This window comes from Oxyura jamaicensis, chromosome 7 (genome assembly GCF_011077185.1).
Source record: "Oxyura jamaicensis isolate SHBP4307 breed ruddy duck chromosome 7, BPBGC_Ojam_1.0, whole genome shotgun sequence".
In the NCBI taxonomy this organism is placed as follows: Eukaryota; Metazoa; Chordata; class Aves; order Anseriformes; family Anatidae; genus Oxyura; species Oxyura jamaicensis.
Window position 1 is genome coordinate 13501281 of NC_048899.1, and position 20611 is coordinate 13521891.

At 36.6% G+C, this 20611-nt stretch overlaps 1 protein-coding gene across 5 annotated transcripts in view; it reads right to left on the reverse strand.

Moving 5' to 3' along the window:
- Positions 1–20611, reverse strand: part of CERKL (ceramide kinase like) — a 55925-nt gene that overhangs the window by 27342 nt on the left and 7972 nt on the right. For all 5 annotated transcript variants that reach the window (XM_035331485.1, XM_035331490.1, XM_035331489.1 and 2 more), the window contains exon 2: positions 2172–2414. In XM_035331485.1, the coding sequence (XP_035187376.1) occupies positions 2172–2414 (243 nt within the window). The remainder of the gene's footprint in view (positions 1–2171; positions 2415–20611) is intronic.

The window sequence follows — 20611 nt, forward strand, 5'->3', positions numbered from 1 at the left end:
TCCTAGAAGCAATAAAAATCCTTCAAGTAAATAATTCATCAGTTAATGAAAAGTTACTTTCTGACAAGATACATTAGAAAAAAGAAATACAGTTCAATTTTGGCTATTTTAGAAGGATGGTCTTTTAATTTTGTCTTGCAGTCCATAAGGATATATCCTTAAATATAAGGATACAGCAGGATTATGTCTCTGCTTATAAGTAAGCAGAGATATATCAATGCAATGCACTTTTTGAGACTTTAATTACTGAAGAAAGAACAGACCTTGATCTGTTGTATGCCACTGGGACATTCCTGCCTATGTTTGACACATTTTAAATCAGAAGAATTTTTTTTCCCTGAATTATATTGTTAGTATATCAACACTGTTTGAATTAATGATAATGCATCTCTGCTACATTCAGTGTAGAAATGTTGTTGCCAACGTGCTGATTTTCTGGAAAAGGCAGAAAGGCAGTCTGAATACCTACGCAGTCTTCAAAATCTAACAGTGTGAATAATTACTTTAATGTAATTGCAGAACTCACAACAATATACACTTTAATAAACAGTATTGGGGGGTTTGCGTTTGGTTACTTTTCCCCAACACATTCTGAGTCCTGATTATTCCTGAAGTAAAAGAGAAAAATCTACTGAGTAGGCATCAAGAAAAAGCTGCATGAGGTTTAACTTCAGGAGGAACACGAAAGCTGAAGGAAGAACCGGAAAGAGCAACATCACACAGAATGCTTTTTTCAGGTTCAGGTGGCTTGCAATTACAAAGCTATAAAACAGAGACTGCACCTCGAAGTCAAGGCAACCTGAGCAAGAGATACTGCCTCTTTTTTTTCTGTGAACATATGGTATCACAGCTCCTGATGGATGGAGGGTAATCTGGGAACAAAACAGACATTTGCTCCGTATGCAAATGTCCTTGCCTTTATGGGTAGCTAGAGATCTGCAAGAATCTTGGCACTTCTGCAAATTTAGATATTTAGTGATAAAGCCTTTCAAGAGGGGTAAGGGGAGGCAGTTTTTAATACACAATTTTGTTTGGAAAATCCAAAGCATATTGTAAGCAGTGTAAGTATGCACACGTAATGAACGTTATTTCACTTTCTCTATTTCTGCTTAATGTTAATAGAAGAACACTATAAATCACTATTGGAAGTGCTGTTACGAACAGCACAGATGTGTAAAATTCGAATTCTGTAATCAGGCTCAGTATTAACAATTCAGCTGAAGTTTTAATAATCTATTATAAGATGGATTGTTTTTCTTCTGTAGTGAAAAACTCATTTGCTATAGTCAGTAAACAGACACAATTTTAAGATAAATCAGAGAGTTTGGTTTGTGTTTTGTTGGTTTTGTTTTTTTTCCGTTTTAAATCACAAGTGTACTATATTCCAGGTCTTCCCAAAATTCAAAGTATTAAATTACAGTGAAAAGCTTTGGCTCGTTTTTGTTTTGGGTTGCTGTTTCCCCCCTGCACACACACCCTAAACAGTAAATATTAATTTCTTAAATTTGATGCAACTTCCATGAAAAATACAACTCTGATGGGTTAACAAAGCATCCTGAAATTATTATAGCATATAGAAAAATATTTTTTTAAAAAACAACTGCCTCCCATCACTAACTAGTGTCAATACACTAGTATCTAATTATACAATAAAAGTCCTACAGAGCCTTAAGAGCCCTTTCAACTGTGATTTTATGAAGAGGAAGCCTCTCCCATCAGCCTCTAAGAATCTGTGGATCTCAAATAGGAACTCCTGAACAGGTTCTGGGCAGTCTCTGAACAGTATCCTGTGCTGCAACAACTCCAGTACCATTACATGTGCAGCAATTCCGAGTGAAAGCACCGACATTTTTTTTTTTTTTTTTTAAGAAACAGATTTCTCAGAAGACTCTTCTGTCAGAATGCAATCAGCTACTTATTTTCAGCATTTGAACACTTCCAAAATATAGCATCAGCTTATTTTTTTAAAACATGCTTTATTCATTGTCACTTTGTTAAATTTTATACTTCACCATGTAAAACTTCGGTAGTGAACAGCATTTTCCAATGACATTATTCATATATTTGTGTCTTAATTTCTACAGGCAAAATACTTTTTCTAAACATCATTCAACCTTATGCATTACCAATAGAAATGTCTGAAATAATATCAACCCCGATTAAGTGCTTACCATTCAAAATTTCCTTTAGATGTCTAAACCATGAATTACAGTGATCTTCACTTAAGTTGTTTAAATGGACAGCGCAGTCTGTTAGTTTATTTTCTTCTTTACGCAAGCATTTAAAAATAGTGATACCCAATAAAGTACCACCTTTTTTCTGTCCCACAAAACGACGGCGTTTTAGTTTGACTGAAAATACATCTTTCATCTCAATAATCTCCTCTTCATCCTGTAGAACTGTACTGGAATCACCTGTAGGGAGGAAAAAAAAAAGTTACCAACTAGGAGTAATATTTAAATCAAAATAAAAAACAACAATACTGTTATGGCTTCGTCTCTAGTTTCACTTGTTGCATCTGCTCATGCCTATATTGAAACTTACTGCATATCACATGTGTCAATCACTGATCTTATATTTTACCAACTCTATTATTTAGGTTAGGTATCCTGCTATACAAATAGCACAATTTCAAGTGGCTGTAGTATCTCTTTTTTGATTCAAAGGACTAAAACAAATTTGAGGCTCTAAAAAAGCGACACCTCCTCCCCTTTTTGCACTGTTATTGAAGTCACAAGGCAAATTCTTCATTCTCTTCTTCTGAATCATCTCTCTCGGAGATCAGAAAATGTGCTAGGACCCAAGCTGACTATATAGCTAATTATATATATATAGATTTCATTTATTTTTCCAATTGATACTACTGCTGCCCTTTGGGTTTAGACTAGAAAGAGATCAGAAAACCACTGAGCAACACCAGAAAAATACACTGAAAGCACATCACCCATCTTTTCTTTCATTTTCAAGTTACATATTTGATTTAGACAACAAGAAAAACAGTTTCAAAAGGGCTTGTGACAGTTAAAACTCTCAGCCCCAGAGAGAGTTGCGCCAGGCTGGAACATGAAATGAAGGCTTGCTTATCTTGGGGCTGACATACACAAAGATCTTGTGGTTGCTGACGGCGTCATGTAATGACACTAGTTGCAAATGCCTTTCGGAGATGTAATAATTGAGCCACTGTGGTATAGACTTATTCTGTTCCTTTTCTGTTTTCTTAAGATGTAAAACACCCTATTCCTCAAAAACAAACCCAGTCAAATACAGACTGAAGGAAAGAAGTCACCATTCCTGTAGGAGTCAGATATTCTGGACAGGAAAAGCAAACTTTCTCTGCTGTCTATTTGTTTACAGCAGACGCAATGTGCTATAGACCAATAAAGAGCCCCTCGCAGTTCATGGCAAAAAAAGCTAGAAAAAGAAACCTTTTTGTAATCTAGCAGTAGCTCAGTCAAGAGGTTTCTCAATAGCAAAGGGCATACCAGAGTCTGTGGTACCAGGTCTTTGCCCTACAGTACATGGAAGTTCCCAGGAGCAGCTGTGAAATGCTGCTGCAGCGTTCTTCCTGGAGGGGACGGACAGCACTGAGACCACAAAACCAGCGCTCTCCCGTCCTCATACCCCACATTAAGCTGAGGGCTTCAGCACGATGAAAGTTTTTCTGAGCAGGAAAAGAAGTAGATCTTAAATGAAACAGCAACATCCTGGATCACTTGTCTAGAACTATAGATATAGATGCTTATTTAAGACCCGTCTTGACTATAAAAACAGCATTTTCAAAGGGGAGATCTGCTCATCTTTTTTCCAGAAACACTTGTTGTCAGACACACAGGCCACTGGACATTCCAGCACACACAGTGTTTTAGGAACTTGGGTAAGCAACGACAGATGAAGGATAATAGCAGCTTCTCAGCAGTTATTCACCCAGACAAGACAAATGTGCTAAATGGGTTTGCTTTTTAAATAATTTAAATTAAATAACATTTTGGAATATTAGCTTTGCTGAGAACATCATAAATTTTCTTGTGCTAACATTATGCGTACAAACCGTAAATACATTACAAACACTGGTCTATTTGTCCTGCACAGAACAGTAAAATGAAGGCCTCCTCTAATACTCTATTTCTGCTAGTAGTTTCCATAGTATCACAGAATCACAGAATTTCTAGGTTGGAAGAGACCTCAAGATCATCGAGTCCAACCTCTAACCTAACACTAACAGTCCCCACTAAACCATATCCCTAAGCTCTACATCTAAACGTCTTTTGAAGACTTCCAGGGATGGTGACTCCACCACCTCCCTGGGCAGCCTGTTCCAATGCCTCACAACCCTTTCAGTAAAGAAGCTCTTCCTAACATCTGACCTAAAACTCCCCTGGCGCAACTTTAGCCCATTCCCCCTCGTCCTGTCACCAGGCACGTGGGAGAACAGGCCAACCCCCACCTCTCTACAGCCTCCTTTAAGGTATCTGTAGAGAGCGATAAGGTCGCCCCTGAGCCTCCTCTTCTCCAGGCTGAATAAGCCCAGCTCCTTCAGCCGCTCCTCGTAGGACTTGTTCTCCAGGAGCGGCTGAAGGAGCTGGACCTTATGACCTTAGTTGTCAGTCAGCTAAGGCCCACCTCATCTTGTCTCTTCATGCTACTACTTCAGCCAGAGTTTCATTTGCTTTTAAACTTTCCTCTACTTTTGACAAAGTTGTTGCTTAGATGCACATCAAAACTTTTGAAAACTAAAATAATCCATTCTTACTAGGCAGCATCACATTTTCAAAAATAGTATTTGACTCTAGCTGTTCTACTGGCACCCACTTTCAAATACACCTTGGAGAAGTATATAAACTATAGGAATACTGAATCATACAAAAGCATCATCCTCCTGTTTTAAGTTGTAAAGGAAATATTGAATGAGTTAGTATGATCAGGACAGGCAATTTTTACTACAGTTGAAAAGTTTTCATGCAAGGTCTTAGGCCTATTGTACAATTTTTAATCTTCAATTTTTACTGAAAATAAGATTATCACAAATACAGTAAAATTTGATTAAAAAACTCAGATGAAAAATTAATTAATGAGTTTTATGTATATATTTTATATATTTATATGTACATATAAGCATATTTATAAATATATTGTATATATTATTATAAAATATCTCTAACAGGTAGTAACAACCAAGCTTACTTTAAAAATAAAGTACATATTGGATTAGACACTTTTTTAAACTTAAAAAAAAAAAAAAAAAAACACAACAAACTATCAGTTTGTTAGTATCATATTGGTTATTGCTAGCTGTTTCAGGACATTAACTGTCCTCTCACATTACTTAGAAAGATATTGGGTACCATCTGTTCTTGCAAGAGATTTAAGTATACATCTATTAGATATCATGCTATTTATTTAATTCAGTACCCACTTCCCATTGTTGTATCTTCCGAAAAAAAAAGTCAATTTAATTACAAGGAATAAAGATAATCTCTTCTACCAGGCTGCCCTGTCATCATGAGAGCTGAGAGGGAACCTGTATAAAGTAGGTTACAGGCGTTAGGAAGAGTAAAACTAACAGCACTTAACATTTAACAAAGACCTAACAAAAACAGAATATATGGCACTTAAAAAAAAATTACTATAAGCCAAGAGCTTGTCTAAATCAATCTCAGCACATCTGTCTGATGTAGAGTGTAAACAGGATTAGAGTTGGATTTATCTGCTTGACGCTAATTGTACTCACAGTTTCTGCACATGTCCACTTTTTTTTTTCCCCAAATACAGCATGAAAAAAGGCCTGCCTGATATATGAATTTCTAGGAAGTCTTATGCCTCAATTTATCCCGTCTCTGTTTTCAAAAAATTAGACTATCCTACATTTTTCCTATTTACAGTAATCTCTTATTTAATAAAAAAGTTTGTCTAAATACACCATATCAAAGGGTGAAGCACTAATGCACTCAAATACAGTTTAAATAAATAGAAAACAATTTTAAGTGTTAAACTGTATTTTAAACAAATAGAGTATCTCATGTTTACAGCAAAATTGATCAAAACATACAAAAGAAAAAAAAAGTACTATAGAAAATAGAACAGTTTGCAGAAATGTGTTGTTAAAATATAAGCACCAACAGTTCAACAACATAACATTTATTGGACTGTTATCTGACAATAGAGGCCCAGCATCTAGGAGTGGTATCTGAGGACTTAATTTCTGTAACAAATATCTGAGAAATACATAAGTCAGGTGTCTGTGTAGTTCAAGTACAATGTTTGGAAATAAGGAACGTAAGTCAAGTACAATATTTGGAAATAAGGAACATAAGGTTCTACCCCCTTGGTCATGAGTTCTTCCTATGACCTTTGGCAAGTCACATTGTCCCACTTCATTTTATAGATAAAACTATTACACATTTTGTCCTTTTAGGCTCTTGTTTATCTCACTGATATTTCATTGCTACACCTGAGTACAGTGTAACATAATAGATAAACAGAAATAAAGCCATCAAGATTATACCAAAGAAAATATAGTGAACAGTAGTTATTGCAGTTCTTATACAGCACGAACACTGTTATCAACACTATTATTCCAGATATACAATAAAACACAACTCTATTAATATTTTTTTAAAGGGAAATAAATAGAATGAAAAATGAAAACAGTTTTGACAATGTGTTCACAAATTTACACATACCAATATTTAAAATTAATAATTTTTTAAAATGCCAGCTAATGAATATAGAACACCAAGTACTAACTCAAGCCCATTTTTCCCATCAGATAGTGCAACTGACTCATGAACCCACTCCAGAGTTTTCAGCTACTACTTTGATTATGAAGGACTAGCAGTGAGAACTATAAAGGAGAAAGTATGATCACTTTTTTTTGCCAAAAGAGCTAAGAATCAATGTATAGCTAATGTCAGTCTATTCAGTATTAATTTAAATGGCCCAAACATAAGATATAAGCTACATTCAAAACATCTGAATTTTCAATCTATTTCAAAAAGAAAGTCATGCAATACCTCTGGGAAAAAAATGATGCTATGCCTCCTACTCTCTGGTTATGAAAGAGAAAGCAAAACTTCACATACTGCTTGGCCAGAATATTGAACTACTGAACAGTAAGCTGGGGAGAAGGTGGTACAGCATGGGCCAGGCTGGGGAGGACCTGTTTTGGTTTGTTTGTTTTTTGTTGTTGTTGTTTGGTTTTTTGTTTGTTTGTTTTTTAGATCACTCTTATGCTACTCTGGTCCTTTTAAATGATGTTATAAAGAGATACATAAGACAACCAAGACCCTAGTTTAGAAACATATTTTCCAGACTGTGTGTAATGACCTCCTAGGGAACTACAAGAAGCTCAGAAAGTATTACAAAGTACTGAAGAGATGTGCTGCAGCTCCTCCAGAGCTGGAGAGTAAAAGCAGGGTGTTGCTACTACCTTCATCTTTTAATGCCACCTATTTACTTACAGCAACAGCTGTAACCCTTCAGGGCAGAAAATTGAGCTTAAAAGCATCTGACAGGAAAACAACTGATTTTCATTCTCCTTTGGAGAATCTCAGGGTGAAGTGATGTATTTTGCCAAGCCAATGCAACACGGTGCCATTAATCCCTCTTCCAATACAGGCACCTACCATAACTGTGGAGTCCAGCCTTTTCTTTGTTTTGTGTCTGGCACTTGACAAAACCAAGTTGAGTCAATTCAATTCCCTAAGGTAGCGTAGATTGTCCATTTTATTTTATTTTTTTGCTGGCTTAGTCTTCTGACAAGTTGGTTAAGGCAGTCATTTCAACACAAATTCTGCAACCAGAGATGGCTCCAGGTGATAGGAATATACATAGCAGGGAAGGAGGAAGGACTGAACTGTCTCTTTTCATCAGCATGAAGTCAATGCGGCTTGAGCCAACATGCTGTGCGCGTTAACTTCTAATTGCTAACTCCTCAAAGATCATCAACCAGAGTCAGCAAGAACTGGGAAAGATGCACACTAATTTTTAGATCTTTATTTACATGTTATTAAAAAAACATATAATACTCAGAATAAAACTCTACTTTAAAAGTCCATGACGACACAGTTTGTTGGACAAAAATTACACGTTATTTTAATACAGCAGCAAAAGGCATCATGGTAATTGTTTACTATTCACATTTAGCAAAGTCACTCCAAAGAAGGAAACATGACCGAAATTGCCAGCCAGCAGGTCACTCTTCTCTATACAATGCTTTATTTCTGTATATGTCCAGGAGTACATTCCTATATATTGTAATATGTTCCTAGAAATAAAAAGGTTATGAAAGTATACTTTCATAATGCATTAGGATAGTCACCTCAAAAGCATTTCAGTCCCTACTTCCATAAGCCCCTCCCATGGTATTTTAGCACAAGTTTAATATAAAGCCGTCCAAGAAGCAGAGGCAAGAATCCTTGACTCATTACTTCAGTTGGTTGCTTCCTCCAGCCTTCTGCCCTCCCTTCCCACCTCTCTCCATGTTCCAAACTTCTCTTTCCACAGGACTCCTTCACCAGTTGATTCTGATACCTGTCCTCCACCACATCTTTTGAAAACTAATCATCCTTGTCCTTCCAAATATCGTAAGGCCTTCGTTCTTGCATGAGGCTCAGTACACATCAGTCCCTGAAGCTTTTACTCACATCGTGTTCCACAGCAAAGCACCTTGCTCTCAAACTACAAGGTAACAGCAGAACCTTGTCAGCCAAATATACCAAAATGCATAGTTTGAAAGGAAGCCCAGTAGTTTCTTGAATAAAGACCTGAGCCAAAAAAAACAGCTCCACCACTGCGTGATTAAAACCTAGCAAAAGACCTAGCATTTTTTCAGACAAGAAGCTCCACCTTAAGGAAGAGTTTCCCCTTCATTCTCATATTCAAATAATTTAAAGGAGATTATGAAATTAAAAAATAATCTCCAAAGAAGATCTGCTGGGAATTGTGCTGTAGAGAACAGGGTTAGCTGAAAGGAAGGGAGGCAGAAAGCCATTCTGAAACTAACGCACCTGACAGGGGCCACGTGAAGTCTTTGCTTTTTAATAGTTACATTTTCTCATTAACATCACATTAAGAAAGAGGTCACTGAACATAAATTTACTATAGAAAGCTCTACATTTTACATTAAGAGTATGGCCCACATACTGCCTAATTTCATAATATGATTGGAAAAGTAGCAGCGAACCTTTCGTGAAGTGCCTGAAACTCTGTGGCATTTCCTGTAAGAAGCGGAAGGAGTTATGTGACAAACGTCCATGCAGTGGAACAAACATCAGCAGTTTGCATCCTTTCGTAAAGCCTCTGCAGACATGGGCATCAGATAAAATGGATAGTTTTACAAAGACCAGCAGCACCACTATCATATAATGGAATTAATTAAAAGAGAGATCAGTGAAATAAAACAGAAGACTGGGATCTAACGACTTAGGTGATTTAATACAATGGGCTAGCAGAGCTGAAAGGTACTAAAGAAACCCCAAAGAGGAAACATGAGCTTCATTTCACACTCTGTTGAAAAATCTCACATATACACACCATTTTGTACCTCCTAATTTGTGTCATAATCATGACAATTACTTCTGCCATTTCAGAAAATAATGGTGAAAAATTAAAATCACCTCCTATGCCCACATGACATTACCAAGTTTGATCAATTACAAGTTAATAATTAATTCTACTTGCACTCTTACTGGCAAGTGATTTGCTTCAGCTTCAAATACAGATTTGCAAACTATCCAATACTGCTAAATACCAGTGTCTGACATTCAGGAAATTCAGCACACCTCAAATACCTGAATTTTCATCTTTTCTGAAAAGATTTTCAAGCCTAACATTTTCTTCAGGAAAAAAAAAAAAAAAAGACATCCCATTCTAAACACCAGACAATTCCCTTTCATAAGCTATTGGTAATTTAAGCATATTAGCAATTCATGCTTTTAGGTACTGAAGCACAGCTATCAGCTGCTAGATAAGCTCATCCATGAACCTCTCATTGATTAACAGCTACATGTTCGGTTTTACACTCATTGATCTTCAGTCTGTTTTTCTAGGAGATTTCTTCATAAACTCAGTCATCCTTTGTATCATACTGCCTGCACCTTCCACACGCGCCCAAGGGTAGGAGATGGCAGCAGCACCACCAAAATCCTCTGGCGAGCATAAAACCCTTCTCTCACCCCCAGTGAGCTTCAGCTCTCTTGCCGCACAGGAATAGGAAGAACGTAAGACTACACCACTTCGCCTGCAGGGATGAACGAATCCCATTTTGTTCATGTAGACCACACCACTTAACAGACTTAAAAGAAACACAAAGAAAAAAAAAAAAAGTTAGATGATCTTTATATTTTTTCCCCTTGCTCTTAGTGAAAATGTTCATATTTCTCTAATTAACTTCACAAATCATTTTTGGCATATTAAAAATATATACAACATGATATATGTTTAGTATGAACAATAATTGCTTAGAACACAATACAAAATTTAAGGTATACTTAGTCAAGTTTTCAGTATACAAATGAGTCCTTTGTACGAAGAAGAAAGCTTTCAAAATACAATACTCTAGAATCTTTCTGGTATTACTATCGTTGGTATAGGGAACTTGCTACATTTACAGCGATGCATAATCCTGTGACTGAGGAAATTACATTCTCAGACTTTCATCAATTCTAAGATTTCGTCTGTAGCTTAACACGATGACAAAGCTCTCACAAAAGGTTTGATACCAATATGATGTGACACAACTGAACCAAACCTTAATTTCACTCACAGTAAGAAATCACAGGATTAAGTAACACTGTGCAGTCTTTTAGAAAAGTTTATTGCTTCCAGATGGATGCAAGTTTCCTTTCAGCACTGATTTTATCTTCTGTACACAGGGTGCCAATGTTACTATAAATATAGACAAAATGTAGTTATAAAGATAAATTATTAAAATATTGACATAAACAGGCTTATACAATACTGCCTCTTTCCACAGAGGGCAGCTACATTAGAGCGATGCATGTATTACAAATGTTCAACATTAAAACATGCGCACCCATTTCAGAAATTACAGCCCACGTATGAACAAGCACAAATTTACAAGGTACCCATAAAATGACTTCTAATTCAAACTGTGTGCTCTTTGCCCCACGTTGTGTAGTGCCATGTGTTTCACTGCATGGTGCACACTACCAAGATGTCCACCTGTGCCCATGTATCTGTGCAGCAAGCTAAGGATATGCTTACTTCATTTAGCAGCAGCACTGTTGAATATACACCGTAATAATACATGGACGTTGGACTTAAACTAAAACTGTAACTAATAAATGTAAGCGCATTAAATTTCAAACCATGTGCTCAAGACACTGGCAAAGTATATCAACAGCTCTACAAAATGTTTTAATGAAAAAATGAATTGTGGGGAATAACTGATTGGACTATAAGAAAATTATATACAATGTTATTTTGGAAATCAAGAAACACTAAGAAATTATGGGGAAGCGGGTATTTTGAGTTGTTTTACTATTTTATGTTGTTACACAGTTCAGGATCTGTAAGAATATTGGTAACAGGTTATTTAAAACATTTTTTGAAATTATTACAAGATTCTCAAAAATTTAAAGATCTTCTTTCTTTAGATTTGTGTAACAACCACTCCATAAATTTGAATAAGTTAATGCATTTTAAATAATATGCAGAATCCAGAAAATGCTTTATGAATAATATTTTAGCATTAAGTACCATGAAATTCAAAATTAACAACCAGTTAAAAATAACTTTCACTTTTACGTCAAACTGCATTAATATACTCGGTTACACATGGAAATGTATGCATTTCCAGACGGCATAACAACTGACACTAATAAAGAAAACAGACACTAATAAAAAATACTAAATAAGTAAATAAATAAATACATAAAAAACACCCCGCAACAGTCCATGACTTATGCTTCACATCTTTGCATGGCTGGTAACCTCAAACAAGTCATCTCCCGTTGTTTTTAGGCAAATTAGTAAATTCATTGTCATTTCCTCTTAATTTTGGTATTGTAACTATAGCTTCATACCACATTTACACATGTATTCCTAATCATAGTCACTAAAGGTGATTTGTATCAAAGCATGGAAACCTAAGGACATTTTCATAGTCTTTTGAATGTATTTGGGGAGATAAGTAATAATCACACAAAGAATCACAAGAATGAAGCGTGAAAGAGTACCAAGAATTACCAGGATCAAATAGAAAGACCACTAATGAACTTAACAAAATACACAATTTCTGATGAGCTCTTGCTATTGGAGAAACACACACGTCACAAGACGAAAATACTTTTCAAACCTCTGATAAAAAAAAATATGAATTTTTACTCCTCCAAAATGTGAAATGCTAGCACTATGCCAAATGGTCACACATCTACAGGGACTGCTATCACTACAAGGTTTAAATAAGCTTGGAGATCCTGAAAATTTCACTCTTAGCATAAAGATCTTGCATATGGTTGCAGGATCAGAGAGCGATTCATATTCAAAGTACCCATGCAGCCACTAACAGGTGCATCTTCAAACTGGATTCAGCAGCTTAGTTAATCCACACCACTACCTCGGAAACACGTCAACTAGCTACACCATCACTAAAATCAAGCTACTCTACAGCCTTTGCAAAAAACTGAGACTAAGAAAACTCAAGTTATTATGTCTTTGACAGGATCTTATGCTATATATTGCAATAGATATGACTCACATCTGTCCTCTTTGCAGAAAGCCTACTTTCACAACCAACAAAGCCAAATGATGATTATCTTAGAGTCTTTACAGCTCTTTCTACAGGAAAAATAAAAATTTGTTGTAAAATTCTTTAAGTAGATGCAATTTAGGAAGAGGCATATCAAGAGGGGAACAAACCATCTACAGCTGAAAATACACAAACAGGTAACAATAGATCAGAAAAAGAGTAATTCAGATTTAGAAAACTCCAAAACCTGGTGAAGACTTCCAACAGTGTTCAGAAAAATTCTCAGCACCACTTACTCATCTCCCTCTTCTAAAAGAGACCAAGTAGTCATCAATAAGGATGGAAAAGTTCAGAGTCTAAAATGGCTGACGCAGAACAAAAGTCTTCATTATGAACATAAGTACCTTGCAGATGGAGGCTAGGCAAACACTGACGTACAAATTCTACAAGAAACCTTGCTTAGTAGTGCAAATACAGGTAGAGTTGCAGACAAGTAATGTGTGTTCTTTTACATAAAATATAGTTTAAATATAATTTAGCTGTTTTCTGGTACATAAGACCAGCAATATCAGCTCAGAGCAAGAGTCCATCTGTCCCAGTATCCTGTGTCAAACCATAGCCATAAGCAGATGGTAAGAGAAGAGAAGGAATCGAGCAAGCAGTTTTTCTATTTCCCTCTAATACTCTTCTACTCCCCACCTGTTTTCATTTGGGATACCCAGAACTGACTGTGGTTTCTAGGTATTTAACAGCTCTCAAATGAGGCCTTCAGTCTCCAGCTGAATCCACAAAATCTTTTAGCATCAACAATATCCTTTGGCGCTACATTTCACAATTCTGTTGTACTCACTGCATCCTTTTGTTTTGAGCCTGGTTCTTCTTATTTGATGCGGCTTACTTCTTATATTAGAAGGTAGAAAGCTACTGCCATCTGCTCCCCCCATGCCCTATCTCAACTGCCTCTCTGTCAGATCCATACAACAGTTTAAGTGATAGATTATATTTTCCTCAGAATAAATTTATTATTATGTACCCTAGGAACAGTCTAACAACAGTTCCTGATCTTGATCCTAAGCTGATAATGTTAAATAAGAGATGAACACATTACAGTACTGTAATTACTGTTAATTAATTGTATCAATTCTTGATTCACTGTCACATCTGTAAAATGGACATGTCTCTGAAGTTGTGCTGTAGGACAGAACCAACAACATCTAAATGCTTTTCCATTTCTATTTTAACAGTCCACAAACATACAAACTCAATGTTTCTGCTTCTCTGTGTTTGTCCCATGTCAGCTTTTTCCCTTCCATACCCCTTTCCAACCACACTGTTAATACCAAAGGCACTATGAACTTTTCAGGCAGCCTTCACTCCATATATTAGAGAAAGAAAAACACTGGAAACATAAAACAAATAGAAACATATTTAAATACAGCTTTCCTTCTACTGTAAGTTCATTTCATTAGTCTGCTTCTGCACACAAACTAATATTGTTAAACTTGCAAGTTCAAAAAAAAGCTGTATCTGCTTTAAGCAAAACAAACAAGTGTGTATGTATAAATCATGCCCTCGGCTCATTACTGCTTGTATGGGTACATTCCACAAACGGTTTCCATAAAACGAGACCTAAGGATGAAACTTCAAAAAGACCACCTGCTTGTTTCCATCATATCTTAAATAATTAAGTCTCCAACAAAGGTAAGTGCAAAGAAAATGCCTTTTTGTTTATTTTTTGTTTGTTCTACTGTAAAAAACACACACAAAAAAACCCACACCCTTAGTTGTTACTATTCCTCCATCACAAAAGATCTACAAACAGAAAAGGAAGATCCTGGAGGATCTTCCCAGTTTAATCACAGCCTCATTTAACGAACACATTGCTGTTAAGTGACTTGTGAAATATTCATAAGCATTCTTTTTCCTTTAATAAAACCAATACTGTGTTAAAAAGATACACCTACGTAAAATCTTTTCCTGATTATCGGAACATGTCATGTTGATATGTCTTTGTGGGCTTACCCCGGAACATACTAACTGCAGAAATTGCTACACAGCACCACAGATCAGTTCAAAGTTTGAAGTCCGCATGAGTTACCACCAGCTACAGCCACCTATCTGTTTGTGTACTATTGACTAGTGCCATGACAATTTTGATCCCTTGCTAATTACCTCTCCCCCAGGTACAATCACCATGTAGAGGCGGCAGAGCAGGCCCTTGAGAAGTCCAGCACCACTCAGGTCTGGATCCTTTCACTGCCCTCCCTGGCAGGGCTGCGACACACCAGGGAGAAGAGCTGGACAGGAGCAATTTCTTGGTGAACCATCTTCAAAACACTCAACAGACCAGTCAAGGAAACATGTTGTTTTCACATAAAATCCCAGCCATTCATCTTGAATTTTTTCCTGTTTCCTTCTATTTTATTCACGAGTTGTCATCTAAGTCAAAATACAATTTACTTTTATTTTAAAGCCATTTTCATACATTACTTTGAGTGAGAATATTTCACTTATTCTGTTTCTGCTATACTAAGCAATACAGAAAAACATAAAGACAATTTTTAAACATCTGTCAAATAAGTGTTTTTAATGTCATGATGAGCATTTAACTACTCAAACTCACTATCTGCAAAACAGCATTATATTTAGTCATCAGTATTTATTACTGTTACCTTTAGCATGATCATTTGTATGTGAAATTTTGTTTTTCCAAGACTGCCTGCACTGTGTAAAGCTCTGTTTCCAGGATACGTATAATTGTGCAGCACGTAACATCTGTTGCTTTGCATTTTCTAAGCTTTGCAAAGCATACTTTCCTATACTCACTTGAGTGTATGAGCTGACAGAAGAGATATATGGTCACAGTTCAAACAAACCGACAGCTACGACAACTACTCCGAACTAAAAAGCCTCTAAGTAACTACCATCTTTCATAGCCTGCCTGAACAGACAAAAGCTGGGAAATTCAGAGTTCAGCACTGAATTCTGTTCATGAACTGAACATTTGTTTAGAATTGCAACACACAGGGAAGAAACAGCCACATGCTAGATGAGAGAACTGTGGGGTTAATCCAGTTACCACACAGTTATAGTCAGATTTAATATGTTCTTCCATCTACAAGTGAATGAGAAGCCGGGGTGGGAGGAACTGCCACCAGACCTTAAACATAAGTAGAATTTTATTCCATCAAATCCTTACAGATTTTATAATGCAAGGCTCATGTGAAAATTCACACCTACAATTTTTAAAATACATTTTCTTATTCTTTTTTTTTTAGAGAAAACATATTTGTCTTTGTCTGTTACCACACTAGCAGACCATGACAGAGCTTCCATGCTATCACTACAGAAAACTAACAATTCCTTATAACATAAGGAAAGCAAATGGTGGGCCTGGAAAAGAATTTTTAATACCTCTACAAGTTATCTTGGGGTCAAGTGAATAACTTTTGATCCACTCTAGATTTTGAGCTCCAATTTTACAAAAAATGAAACATCGTTGTTTGCAATATTCTGCAAGCTCTGGCTTGCAATCACATTACAAAACCCTCAAATTAGTATGGCTTGAAGCCTTTTCTTGGTTTTTTTTTGCAACTTAAGGACTTACATATTTAATGTATCAATCCCAAAGTTGCTAAGAACTACATCATCATACATAGATATATATGAGTTCTGTGTTTTGATTTTGTTTTCTTTCATCTCTAGCATTCATAATAAAGTATTCAATATTTGGCATTTACCATGCACACTACACAGGAATACTTGGTAACATTCAGCTAGGATGACAAATACAAATCACAAGGAAAAAAAAATCATAAATACCCACCTATGAAAAAAAAAAAAAAAAAAAAAAAAAACAGGATATTCTTCAGTCCTAAAAAGAAACACACTAGGAAAACATGGGGAAAGAATCAATTCAGAAGCCTACCCTCAATCCCTACATAAACATTTCAAAACACTCCCACTTACAAGCACGATAAAGACACAAATACAGCTCAAGAGTTTAAACAAATGTGTTCGTCTCCCAGCACCAAACTCATTCCCAAAAGATAAACCTATAGACTACTTTTCTACATCAGACGTGAGCAACTCCTGAAAGACAACTAAATAATGGGGATTTGGATGTTGTAGAGAATGCAGCATGGATTCTTCTCCAAAGAAGAAATGGCACTGTTGGCAATTCTAGCACCACAAAAATTCCAGGTTTGGGGGACATTTCTTGTTTCTCCAATGGACTTTTGGACTTACTTTTTTTTTTTTCCCCCTCTCATTTTTAATCACACAAATAAGAAAACAGCTATGTTGAGACATAACAGGGAGCAAAATGTACTCATTCAGTAAAAGCAGTGCATTTTTAATCTGCATAGTTTAATAATAAGAAAACACATTAGGTTTTTAGGTTCAACCAAGAAAGACAACTGCATATTAAATGAGTTGACTTTGTTTTTCCTTTGGCAAATTTGTCATTGAAAAATATGAAGTAAATTACTTCTAGCTTCATAATCACCTTTGGAATTAATACACTTCTGAATAAAAAGGTAGGTGAGAATAAAAGAGGTGAGAATGCATGTCGATACACAAAGCCGAAGAAATACAAGAAGACCAATTATCTTTCAAAATATTAAGTCTCAAACATGTATTTAATTTTTAAAACCATGAACAGTGTTATGTGAAAGTGAATACTATCCTCATAGAAACATACATCATACACTGGAAGCAAAATAATCAGCCACTTTTCCAAATAACACAAGCTCAACACACTTTTTTTTTTTTTTTCCTGCAGAGGGCTACAGCAAAACCATTTGATAATAAAAGCTGAAGTCCCATGTAAACAGAAAACACCATTGCCTTCAACTCTTTATCATAACCTATATAAAATCCAGTTACCCAGGCCCATCTACATGTGAAAGATCATTATAGAGCATGCCTATTCACCCAAGAGGACAAGCTTCCAACAGGCTAAGAACCCTTTTGGGCTGCATTTACAGGGTCATGACTACGCTGCCAGTTGCAGCCGCACACCACAGCTGAGCTTCAGCTGTATTTGCTGCTTCACTCATTCAGCTCCACTTGCAGATGTGATCCTAAGCTGTTATCACTCTGCACAGGATGAACTGTGCTTAACTGAACAGAGGAAGGGTCCCCAATCTGTGAGAAAGGATTTCCAGAACTTCTTCCCTAGTGAAATAGTTTGAGAAATGCTGTCCTTGCACACTGTCTGCACACACAAGTGTTTTTAAGACCACCTAAACAGTGGGAAAGGGGAAGTTCTAGTCATCTATTTCAGGTTGACATACATTTAAATAATAATAATGAAATTCTATATAAAAAGGTTGATTTATCAACTTTACAGATGCACTTAAGTCTATAGCATGCCAGAGTATGATAAAACCCAATTAAATCGAAAAATCGAGAGTTAACATCTGTGAAACAGGAATCAATTTAGAAAAAGATCCCAGTGTAATGCAATTCTATAGGAGTCCCAGTAGTAAATGACAAAAAAGGTCAAATTTTGAAAGGAAACAGCAGATACCACCACAAAACTAGCAGATGTTCCTAAAGGATCATCTGTACAAAAACATAAGCATATGTGAGAGAAATCCAACACTATCATGAAATCAGTTGGTGTCTAACATAATAGCAGTTCCTTATGGCAATATGGTAATACATGTATCAGATACTCAACACATTATGGCTTTTTGTCTGCACATACTGTTACAAACATAAGTCATAAAAACCAAGGCCACTGATTTCTTTGAAAGAAAAACATTAGATCCATGATCCACAAATGTTAAGGTACACAAAGACTGTCCAATTCTTCAGGTTTATGCTCTCAGATTTGCAGCTATTTAGGGTCATAAATTGTCTAAGAAGGACACAAATATTTTTTAGAGTACTACACATATTGAAATAGAAATGTGCCTCTAAAAACAGGGCCTAATATAATTGTATATACCTAAATGAAACAGCAAGCAAAAATGGATTCCTTGTCTCCAGTTCTTGTTTGCTTGTTTTGGCATAAAAGCGACAACAGCCATTAGTTACCTGCTGTTCTTGTTTAATGTAACAAATATACATTTTTAAATAAACATATATAGTTAACAAGACATCTACAATGAAAGGAAAATTGCTTTCCTAAGTTTTATTTTGACTCCAACAAGAACAGACATATTTCCCTACTTTATTTCTGTTTTATAATTGCAAAATAAAGACAGAAAAGCCTTAATCTAAGCATGTCTTTTGTCAAAATACAAAATAAGAAAATGCAAAAGAACATCATATCCCGAATTCCAGCCCAGTCAGGGAGCAAAATCCCCACTGCTGTCCCATGCAGGTACTCCAGAACCTCACCCCACACACACCAAGGAGAGAAAGAGCTACAGGCAAAGAAAGCAGGTGGTGGTCTCAGGGTCTGCACGGACAAGCTATTTGTAAGATTTTGTATTTATTTCCTGCAGACGTTGCTTAAAAAAAAATAAAAATAAAAATAAAAAAATAAAAATAAAAAAACGTTTATGGCATGTTTTCCAGAGTTCTGTAGGTTCTTGGACATTTAAAGAGCACTGCTCCTAAATGAGAGGGACTACATGAAAGAAACCAAACATTGTCCAAACGTTTGGGAAAGTATGGCTAGTGCTGCAGACAGACTTGAGCGGTCTGATCAGGGAGAACTGCTGTCATGGGAGTAAGCTACACCTGAAAGCCAAGATAAGCTGGTAACACAAGTGACAACATACAAAAAATGTAAAGGTGCACAGCAGAGGAACACAAACGGTAAAAGTGACAACCAAGAAAAAGATTGCAACAGCATCTAGAATGTAAACAAGGCAGAGAAAAAATAACATTCCTCAAAGGCTGAAGAACGGACAATTGAGAAACTGAGCTACAAGACTTATGCTTAGAAAAGGAATTTGTGAACTGTTTTTAATGGTTTGAAAGGAACTTTAGTTACCAATGAAGAAGGGATGCTTAGCCCTGTATCATGGTCATCAAAATAGCACTAGCATGGATATCAAGGACTGGTGAGCATATCAACTTTTTTTTTAATGTATACTCTCAGATTCTTCCAAAGGAAACAGTTAACTCTTGCACACCTTTGCACGAAGCACAAAGAGTTAGCAGTTATTCTATGAACAGGAAACTGATAAGTTGGGTTTTCTGTTTGTTTTAAAATACTTTAGCACATGAATTTGCATCCTACCTCTTTTTACCTCACCACCTTATTATGCCTCCTCTGGCTTTCCCCGCTTTTCCTGCCCTGTACCCCACAGCATGACCCTGCACGTCGACCAGCAGCTGTGGCTTCATTCCCTGGTGTCCCCCTCCAGCACCCCCCGGAGCCCCCCCACACCGTGTGGCACCTCACCAAAACCCTCGCCCTTTGCAGCCTGCTTTGCTTCTGCTGCCGCCCCCCTCGCTGCTGCACCAGGCCTGCTGGGCCCGGGCAACCAGCACAGCCCGGCCTGGCTTGCCACCATCCCTCGCTCACCAGGCAGGAGGAAACAAGGAAGAAAGCTGAGCTTTGCCTTGCCAACAGAAACAGCACAGCAAAGCCTGATTACTCCTTAGTGCAACGGGAGAATGAAAAAAAATAAAGAGAAAAACCACCACCTTTAGGCAGGTCTAAAACTCTCCATTTTATGGGCTACCGGAGCTCTATGATAACAAAACCCGCAATATTGGCAACAGAAATGCATTTCTATTAAAACATAAATGACATGAAGAAGAGTTGTTACTTGTGTGAAAGCTAAATAACTTTGGGATCCTGTTAGCTCAAACCCACGTCACACTGCAAAGCAGGTTACGAATGCATGCTGTTTAACACGCATGTAAACCCAAACATGCGGCAATGCAATTTGCAAGACCTAGCAAAGAAACTTATTTTCTGGAACAAAGATTTTA